The sequence below is a fragment of the Gobius niger genome, assembly GCF_951799975.1.
Source record: "Gobius niger genome assembly, chromosome: 23".
Classification (NCBI taxonomy): Eukaryota; Metazoa; Chordata; class Actinopteri; order Gobiiformes; family Gobiidae; genus Gobius; species Gobius niger.
Genome location: NC_136874.1, coordinates 794,016 through 804,523, shown reverse-complemented (window position 1 = coordinate 804,523; position 10,508 = coordinate 794,016). Strand labels below are relative to the sequence as shown.

Sequence of the window (10,508 nt, the reverse complement as noted above, 5' to 3'; positions counted from 1 at the left end):
ATGGGCTAAAGAAACAACTATGGACCAACTGACTCTGGGGTTACCAAACATGGGCTAAAGAAACAACTATGGACCAACTGACTCTGGGGTTACCAAACATGGACTAAAGAAACAACTATGGACCAGCTGACTCTGGGGTTACCAAACATGGACTAAAGAAACAACTATGGACCAGCTGACCCTGGGGTTACCAAACATGGACTAAAGAAACAACTATGGACCAGCTGACTCTGGGGTTACCAAACATGGACTAAAGAAACAACTATGGACCAACTGACTCTGGGGTTACCAAACATGGACTAAAGAAACAACTATGGACCAGCTGACCCTGGGGTTACCAAACATGGGCTAAAGAAACAACTATGGACCAGCTGACTCTGGGGTTACCAAACATGGACTAAAGAAACAACTATGGACCAGCTGACTCTGGGGTTACCAAACATGGGCTAAAGAAACAACTATGGACCAGCTGACTCTGGGGTTACCAAACATGGACTAAAGAAACAACTATGGACCAACTGACTCTGGGGTTACCAAACATGGACTAAAGAAACAACTATGGACCAACTGACTCTGGGGTTACCAAACATGGACTAAAGAAACAACTATGGACCAGCTGACTCTGGGGTTACCAAACATGGACTAAAGAAACAACTATGGACCAGCTGACTCTGGGGTTACCAAACATGGGCTAAAGAAACAACTATGGACCAGCTGACCCTGGGGTTACCAAACATGGGCTAAAGAAACAACTATGGACCAACTGACTCTGGGGTTACCAAACATGGACTAAAGAAACAACTATGGACCAGCTGACCCTGGGGTTACCAAACATGGGCTAAAGAAACAACTATGGACCAGCTGACCCTGGGGTTACCAAACATGGACTAAAGAAACAACTATGGACCAGCTGACCCTGGGGTTACCAAACATGGACTAAAGAAACAACTATGGATAAGCTGACTCTGGGGTTACCAAACATGGGCTAAAGAAACAACTATGGACCAGCTGACTCTGGGGTTACCAAACATGGGCTAAAGAAACAACTATGGACCAGCTGACTCTGGGGTTACCAAACATGGACTAAAGAAACAACTATGGACCAGCTGACCCTGGGGTTACCAAACATGGACTAAAGAAACAACTATGGACCAGCTGACTCTGGGGTTACCAAACATGGACTAAAGAAACAACTATGGACCAGCTGACCCTGGGGTTACCAAACATGGGCTAAAGAAACAACTATGGACCAGCTGACTCTGGGGTTACCAAACATGGACTAAAGAAACAACTATGGACCAGCTGACTCTGGGGTTATGAAACATGGGCCAAAGAAACAACTATGGACCAGCTGACTCTGGGGTTACCAAACATGGACTAAAGAAACAACTATGGACCAGCTGACCCTGGGGTTACCAAACATGGGCTAAAGAAACAACTATGGACCAACTGACTCTGGGGTTACCAAACATGGACTAAAGAAACAACTATGGACCAGCTGACCCTGGGGTTACCAAACATGGGCTAAAGAAACAACTATGGATAAGCTGACTCTGGGGTTACCAAACATGGACTAAAGAAACAACTATGGACCAGCTGACCCTGGGGTTACCAAACATGGGCTAAAGAAACAACTATGGACCAGCTGACCCTGGGGTTACCAAACATGGACTAAAGAAACAACTATGGACCAGCTGACCCTGGGGTTACCAAACATGGGCTAAAGAAACAACTATGGACCAGCTGACCCTGGGGTTACCAAACATGGACTAAAGAAACAACTATGGACCAGCTGACCCTGGGGTTACCAAACATGGACTAAAGAAACAACTATGGACCAACTGACTCTGGGGTTACCAAACATGGACTAAAGAAACAACTATGGACCAGCTGACCCTGGGGTTACCAAACATGGGCTAAAGAAACAACTATGGACCAGCTGACTCTGGGGTTACCAAACATGGACTAAAGAAACAACTATGGACCAGCTGACTCTGGGGTTATGAAACATGGGCCAAAGAAACAACTATGGACCAGCTGACTCTGGGGTTATGAAACATGGGCCAAAGAAACAACTATGGACCAGCTGACCCTGGGGTTACCAAACATGGACTAAAGAAACAACTATGGACCAACTGACTCTGGGGTTACCAAACATGGACTAAAGAAACAACTATGGACCAGCTGACTCTGGGGTTATGAAACATGGGCCAAAGAAACAACTATGGACCAGCTGACTCTGGGGTTACCAAACATGGACTAAAGAAACAACTATGGACCAGCTGACCCTGGGGTTACCAAACATGGACTAAAGAAACAACTATGGACCAACTGACTCTGGGGTTACCAAACATGGACTAAAGAAACAACTATGGACCAGCTGACTCTGGGGTTATGAAACATGGGCCAAAGAAACAACTATGGACCAGCTGACTCTGGGGTTACCAAACATGGACTAAAGAAACAACTATGGACCAGCTGACTCTGGGGTTACTTTACACCTGCAGCTGCAGCGTCTGGGCTGTGGTTTCTTTGCCCAATGTTTGCCCTGATTCTTTTTCTGTTTCACACAGTTTTGACTTTACTCCACATTTTTTCTTAATTGTGCCACAATTTCCTCCAATTTTCCTTTATTTTTGCCCATTTTATATTTATTTATTTCATAATTTATTTTGATTTTTTTGCCCCATTTCCCCCCAAAATTTTTCTCATTGTATTTCCCTCATATTGGCTAATTTTTTTTATCACTAATATTTTCTCTATTTCCCCCAAACTTTTCCCCATTATCCCCCGATATATTTCCCCCACATTTTCCCTTAATTATGCCACAATTTCTCCAAATTTAACTACATTTTTGCCCATTTTTTATTTATTTATTTCACTATTTTTTTCAAACATTTTTTTGCCCAAAGTTTGATTTTTTCTCACAAATATTTTCTCTATTCCACCATTTGACCCCTCTCTGAGTGTGAGGACGTTCCCGACTAAAATAAGAAAGTAAAACAGCTCACAGGCCGGTGTCTGTGGTCGTCCCCGCGGTGCGTTCAGGGACGGCTCTGGCTCGGGTTATTCCTGAGTTTAAAATAAGAAAGTAAAACAGCTCACAGGCCGGTGTCTGTGGCCGCGGTGCGTTCAGGGACGGCTCTGGCCCGGGTTATTCCTGAGTTTAAAATAAGAAAGTAAAACAGCTCACAGGCCGGTGTCTGTGGTCGTCCCCGCGGTGCGTTCAGGGACGGCTCTGGCTCAGGTTATTCCTGAGTTTAAAATAAGAAAGTAAAACAGCTCACAGGCCGGTGTCTGTGGTCGTCCCCGCGGTGCGTTCAGGGACGGCTCTGGCTCGGGTTATTCCTGAGTTTAAAATAAGAAAGTAAAACAGCTCACAGGCCGGTGTCTGTGGTCGTCCCCGCGGTGCGTTCAGGGACGGCTCTGGCTCGGGTTATTCCTGAGTTTAAAATAAGAAAGTAAAACAGCTCACAGGCCGGTGTCTGTGGCCGCGGTGCGTTCAGGGACGGCTCTGGCCCGGGTTATTCCTGAGTTTAAAATAAGAAAGTAAAACAGCTCACAGGCCGGTGTCTGTGGCCGCGGTGCGTTCAGGGACGGCTCTGGCCCGGGTTATTCCTGAGTTTAAAATAAGAAAGTAAAACAGCTCACAGGCCGGTGTCTGTGGCCGCGGTGCGTTCAGGGACGGCTCTGGCCCGGGTTATTCCTGAGTTTAAAATAAGAAAGTAAAACAGCTCACAGGCCGGTGTCTGTGGCCGCGGTGCGTTCAGGGGCGGCTCTGGCCCGGGTTATTCCTGAGTTTAAAATAAGAAAGTAAAACAGCTCACAGGCCGGTGTCTGTGGTCGCGGTGCGTTCAGGGACGGCTCTGGCCCGGGTTATTCCTGAGTTTAAAATAAGAAAGTAAAACAGCTCACAGGCCGGTGTCTGTGGCCGCGGTGCGTTCAGGGACGGCTCTGGCTCGGGTTATTCCTGAGTTTAAAATAAGAAAGTAAAACAGCTCACAGGCCGGTGTCTGTGGCCGCGGTGCGTTCAGGGACGGCTCTGGCTCGGGTTATTCCTGAGTTTAAAATAAGAAAGTAAAACAGCTCACAGGCCGGTGTCTGTGGCCGCGGTGCGTTCAGGGACGGCTCTGGCTCGGGTTATTCCTGAGTTTAAAATAAGAAAGTAAAACAGCTCACAGGCCGGTGTCTGTGGTCGTCCCCGCGGTGCGTTCAGGGGCGGCTCTGGCCCGGGTTATTCCTGAGTTTAAAATAAGAAAGTAAAACAGCTCACAGGCCGGTGTCTGTGGCCGCGGTGCGTTCAGGGACGGCTCTGGCCCGGGTTATTCCTGAGTTTAAAATAAGAAAGTAAAACAGCTCACAGGCCGGTGTCTGTGGCCGCGGTGCGTTCAGGGACGGCTCTGGCCCGGGTTATTCCTGAGTTTAAAATAAGAAAGTAAAACAGCTCACAGGCCGGTGTCTGTGGCCGCGGTGCGTTCAGGGACGGCTCTGGCCCGGGTTATTCCTGAGTTTAAAATAAGAAAGTAAAACAGCTCACAGGCCGGTGTCTGTGGTCGTCCCCGCGGTGCGTTCAGGGACGGCTCTGGCTCGGGTTATTCCTGAGTTTAAAATAAGAAAGTAAAACAGCTCACAGGCCGGTGTCTGTGGCCGCGGTGCGTTCAGGGACGGCTCTGGCCCGGGTTATTCCTGAGTTTAAAATAAGAAAGTAAAACAGCTCACAGGCCGGTGTCTGTGGTCGTCCCCGCGGTGCGTTCAGGGACGGCTCTGGCTCGGGTTATTCCTGAGTTTAAAATAAGAAAGTAAAACAGCTCACAGGCCGGTGTCTGTGGCCGCGGTGCGTTCAGGGACGGCTCTGGCCCGGGTTATTCCTGAGTTTAAAATAAGAAAGTAAAACAGCTCACAGGCCGGTGTCTGTGGTCGCGGTGCGTTCAGGGACGGCTCTGGCCCGGGTTATTCCTGAGTTTAAAATAAGAAAGTAAAACAGCTCACAGGCCGGTGTCTGTGGTCGTCCCCGCGGTGCGTTCAGGGACGGCTCTGGCCCGGGTTATTCCTGAGTTTAAAATAAGAAAGTAAAACAGCTCACAGGCCGGTGTCTGTGGCCGCGGTGCGTTCAGGGACGGCTCTGGCCCGGGTTATTCCTGAGTTTAAAATAAGAAAGTAAAACAGCTCACAGGCCGGTGTCTGTGGCCGCGGTGCGTTCAGGGACGGCTCTGGCCCCCGCGGTGCGTTCAGGGACGGCTCTGGCCCGGGTTATTCCTGAGTTTAAAATAAGAAAGTAAAACAGCTCACAGGCCGGTGTCTGTGGTCGTCCCGCGGTGCGTTCAGGGACGGCTCTGGCCCGGGTTATTCCTGAGTTTAAAATAAGAAAGTAAAACAGCTCACAGGCCGGTGTCTGTGGTCGTCCCCGCGGTGCGTTCAGGGACGGCTCTGGCCCGGGTTATTCCTGAGTTTAAAATAAGAAAGTAAAACAGCTCACAGGCCGGTGTCTGTGGCCGCGGTGCGTTCAGGGACGGCTCTGGCTCGGGTTATTCCTGCGCCGCTGACCCAGTTAGTGTCTGAGCGACGGATGTTCCAGAGCGGGATTAGCCCGTCCGACGCCGCTCATCCACACCTGAACCTTTCCTCCAGTTTTACCCAAATCTAAGCTGCAGCTCACAGCCTCCACAGCCTCCAGGCCAGGGTCATGCCTCATTTGAAAGCTAAGACCTGCAAAACTAAGCTTGATAACAACATGTAAAAACCACAATAAAAATGACTAAAATGTGAAAACAAAAACAAGGAAGAAGCTTAGAGGAGTTTTGTGGGTCTTAGCTTTCAAATAAGTCGAGAAGCTTTTAGATTTGGGTAAAGCTGGAGAAATGTGCCCGGTTAAGGCGGGTTCATCTGTTCCCAGCCCTAATACTCACGACACGGCGATACTGACAAAATATTGTTTTTTCTCAATTTTTCCTTCTTTTTTCCTTCTTTTTTTTTTGGATACATTTTTTCATTTTTTTTTAAAGCTTAAACACGTATTTTATGTTTCTGTAGATCTGAGTTTACTGTAAAATAATGACTTGTTTGTGAAAAACCTCCTCATTTACATAATTCCACTTCCTTCAGTTCAAACGTTATTATGTAATCTGTAACCGAGGGCAGGGGGGCGGGGCCAGCTGCCGTTGCTAAGGACGACATCGTGTGCAGGGATGAGGAGGAGGAGGAGGAGGAAGAGGAGGAGGAAGAGGAGGAGGAGGAAGAGGAGGAGGAGGAAGAGGAGGAGGAGGAAGAGGCCCATATGTGTTTAAAGTTTAATCTCTGGCCATTTCACGGACGTAGTAAAAGCAGCTTTTGCAACATTTAGAAATGGCCTGGTTTAGTCCTGGTTTAGTCCTGGTTTAGTCCTGGTTTAGTCCTGGTTTAGTCTGTAATATTGTCCAGTTTTAGACCTGGTTTAGACCTGGTTTAGGCCTGGTTTAGTCTGTAATATTGTCCAGTTTTAGACCTGGTTTAGACCTGGTTTAGACCTGGTTTAGACCTGGTTTAGACCTGGTTTAGTCCTGGTTTAGACCTGGTTTAGACCTGGTTTAGACCTGGTTTAGACCTGGTTTAGACCTGGTTTAGTCCTGGTTTAGTCCTGGTTTAGACCTGGTTTAGTCCTGGTTTAGACCTGGTTTAGACCTGGTTTAGTCCTGGTTTAGACCTGGTTTAGACCTGGTTTAGACCTGGTTTAGTCCTGGTTTAGACCTGGTTTAGTCCTGGTTTAGTCCTGGTTTAGTTCCAGTTTGTAGATTTGTAGGAAAGAGAAGCATGGACTCAGTGCGATATGTAACAGTTTCTCTCCTTCATCCGTGACTTCCTCTCCTGCAGTACAGTCATAGTACATGTCATAGTAAACGTGGAGGGGCGGGGCACATGGGGGGGGGGGGGGGGGGGCAGAGGGGGGGGGGGGGTTATGGCGTGACGGGCGGCGGCCGCTTTACGGCATCACCGCCGTTTCCTGGAAATGTGTGTTTACATTAAATAAATGCTACAGATTAAAACAAACGTCCATTAAGGAGATAAATCACCACAGCCTGGTCTTTCCCACGGCTCATTCACAAACACTGAGGCTCGGGATCCACGTGGAGCAGGACAGGCTGTGATCACGCTGTATCCAAATATGGGCATTTCCTCTGAGGGAGACAGGGTTTGGAAAATGATGGAAAAAAATCAACACAGACCAGATAATAAAGAAACAAACAAACAAACAACCGGCCTGTCCCATTACGAGAGGGACAGCTGGGGGAAAAAAAGAAAATAGTGTGGGACAAAATGGGGTGCAGGGCTGAAATTAAAAATGGGGGAAACAAACAAAACGCCTGATTTCTCTACGAAAACATAAAATGACATAAATCTCATATTACATTTGCCTTTGTATTTCTGTCCCTGATGTAAAGCTCAGTTTCAGATGGATGTGTCTGTGTTCCCCTGTTCTCCTGTTCTCATGTTCCCCTGTTCTCCTGCAGCCTCACCTTCACTTCCTGCTTCTCTAACCTCTTCGTTCTCCTGTTCCCATGTTCTCCTGCGGCGTCTCACCTTCACGTCCTGCTTCTCTAACCTCTTGGTTCTCCTGGTCTGTTCCAGATTGAGGAGGTTCCGTCTCTCCAGAACCTGCTTCTCTTGGTTCTCCTGGTCTGTTCCAGATTGAGGTCCCGTCTCTCCAGAACCTGCTTCTCTTGGTTCTCCTGGTCTGTTCCAGATTGAGGTTCCGTCTCTCCAGAACCTGCTGCTCGACTCCTCTGGCCTCCGGACGGTTCCTCTCGGTTCATCCACAAACCTGTAAACAAAGGAGAGACTGACGATCCACATATTTATGAACTGAACGCTGAGGAAGATATTTATTTTTGAATCTGAATGTGGGATATTCCAGTGGCCTTAACGTGTTTGTGTGTGGAGAACGTCCAGATGTTCTACTGTACAGGCGGCTCAGACGCAGATGTTTTAAAGATGTTTTATAAGTTATTTTCATCTGAAGCTCAAGGAAACAGAGTCTATTTACGCTGCACGTTCCCGGATGCACTGCTCGCCTCCACCTCCACCTCCACCACGACCTCCACCTCCTCCTCCACCTCCTCCTCCTCCTCCTCCACCTCCTCCTCCTCCTCCTCCACCTCCTCCTCCACCTCCACCTCCACCACCACCAGTGTTAATTTCGTCGACTAAAATATTTAGTCTTAGTTTTAGTCAAAGTGATATTTTTGTGACTAAAATTGGACTAAAACTAAATGAAAAGTTTCTCATGAGACGAAAACTGTGACTAAAATGTCCAGATATTTGAGTCGACTAAAATCAGACTAAATAAAAAGTAAAAGGAGAGACTAAAATCATCCAAACTTGTATTGAGCGTCTGAAAGAGCCTCAGATCATGTTTAAAGGATCAGCTCTGAGCTTTGTTCATGTGGAGCAGAAACATGAAGCAGAGGAACAACATTAAACATGATTAGAATCAATATCATAAATATAAGTCGACTAAATTGACATGCAATTTTAGTCGACTGAAACTAGACTAAAATTTAAAAAAAATTTTTTGACTAAATCTTGCCTAAAATTAATTTACATTTTAGTCAAAAGACTAAGACTAAAACTAAAATAAAATATGTTGTCAAAATGAACACTGGCCTCCACACTCCCTCTGGGTTTTTGGAGGAAGGTTGAAGGGTTTTGAAGCTGACGGTACAAACAGAGGATTGTTCAGTACAGGGTTATGCACATGATGTCACAGGTTCTTACTTTACTTCAGGCGCTGAACGCGAGACGCTGCAGGTGGTTCGGTGTCCACGTGTAGCAGGAAAGGCTCCCGAGATGACGCTGTGTCCAAATATGGGCGTTTCCTGTGTGGGAGACAGTTTAGAAAAGTTTTGAAACATTTTGAAAAATGTAGAAAAAATTTAGGAAATTTAGAAAAAAAATGTGGAAATGTTTTTTAAAAATGTGGAAAAAGTTTAGAAAGAAAAAAGAAAAAAAATGGAGAGACGGCCCCCGAGATGACGCTGTCTCCAAATATGGGCGTTTCCTGTGTGGGAGACGGGAGGATTTTTACAGATCTGACACTTTTATTGAGCTTTGGACCCAAAAAACAACATTTCTTTCCCACTAATAACGCGTTTATTCAAAAACTAAACCAGATCCAAAACCCTCACATTTAAACCTGGCTCTTGCTTTTATCTAGGTTTGAAAATATCGTCAATTCTGGCCATTTTTCTGCATATATTTTTACATGTCAGGAAGCGTGTACTACATTTCATGTCAGTGACAAACAGCAGATTCTAAGTTTGATGTACTTCCTGATTGACCTGCGGCGTCTCCTTCAGCGCTGATATTCCTGATATTTTAATGTTCTTAATGAGTAATGTTCTGATCCATCATGGAGGCCCCCCCCCCCCCGCCCCGCCCCCCCCGTGGCGTCAGGTTCTCTGGTCTCTGAATGTACTTAGTTTAGCAGAGAATATAATAATAATAAAGCTGTTTATTTATCCGTCTTGTACATGTGTGTAAATAGAGAGCAGAGTTTAACGATTATGGCAGAGCTTTATCAGACGTTTATCAGACGTTTATCAGACGTTTATCTACGGTTTCTAAGATGTTTAAGCTTCGTCCCTTTTCCTGTGAGATCTATTTTTACTAATTCTCTTCTTCTTCTTCTGCCTTGTCACTCTTTAACGGCTTATGCAATAGAGAACATCTAGAGTTTACAAAGGCCAAACCAAACGCGTTGTGTCCGGTGTGTTCCTGAATCTTCCACTGTACAGAGACGCTCAGTATTTGTCTGTAACCGTGAGAATATTATTCATACAAGAGTTGAAATAAAAGATTTATTTAAACAAGTGCACCGTGTGTGGAGTCGCTCTTTCAGGCTGAACCTGGGCATAGGCGACCCAGGCGGGACACAGAGGCATGCTGGGTAATCGGGAGGGAGGAGCCTGGGCAGAGGGGTCTAAGCAGAACACCCCTCTGGGTTAGCTCAAGTTGGTTCAGTCCAATCCAGAAGGAAAGGTAGAAAAGTGGACAAAAAATAAATATTTTCATCTACAGAACTTGGGGGTGTTTCCTTAATGAATAGATAATCATAACGTTAGCCATGTAGCATAAAGGCCTAAGTCATCTTGTTATAATAGCAATAACAGAACAATGTGCTTCCATATGTGAAACATGAGTAATAATTATGTTTTGTGGCTCATGATAAAATAACAATGATCCATCCGTTTCCTTCCTCTGTATCCGGGGGGGGGGGGGGGGGGGGACGCCCAGACTCCTGATCCACAAACGCCTCCTCCAGATGAGGCGACACCTCAGAGACATGTCCTTCCAGTAGGTGCAGGAAGGTCAGATCTTTCCTGTATCTCTAAACGTGTGGAGGAAGGACCGGCCCCAGATCAGCTTCCTGTCCGGACACACTTTCACAATAAAAGCACACACTCGGATTTCCTCCAGCGCCGCCACGTCCGAACAGGAAGTCATTAAGACAAGAGTCAGACTCAGGAGTCACAATA

The 10,508-nt window shown here is 46.5% G+C and overlaps 1 protein-coding gene across 1 annotated transcript in view; it reads left to right on the top strand.

The window, feature by feature from the left end:
• Window positions 1-7,613, top strand: part of LOC306982156 (insulin receptor substrate 2-like) — a 17,855-nt gene extending 10,242 nt beyond the window's left edge. Inside the window, exon 3 of the mRNA XM_079581962.1 lies at window positions 7,603-7,613. Within this exon, the coding sequence (XP_079438088.1) occupies window positions 7,603-7,607 (5 nt within the window). The 3' untranslated portion in view covers window positions 7,608-7,613. The remainder of the gene's footprint in view (window positions 1-7,602) is intronic.
• The last annotated feature ends 2,895 nt before the right edge of the window (window positions 7,614-10,508 follow it).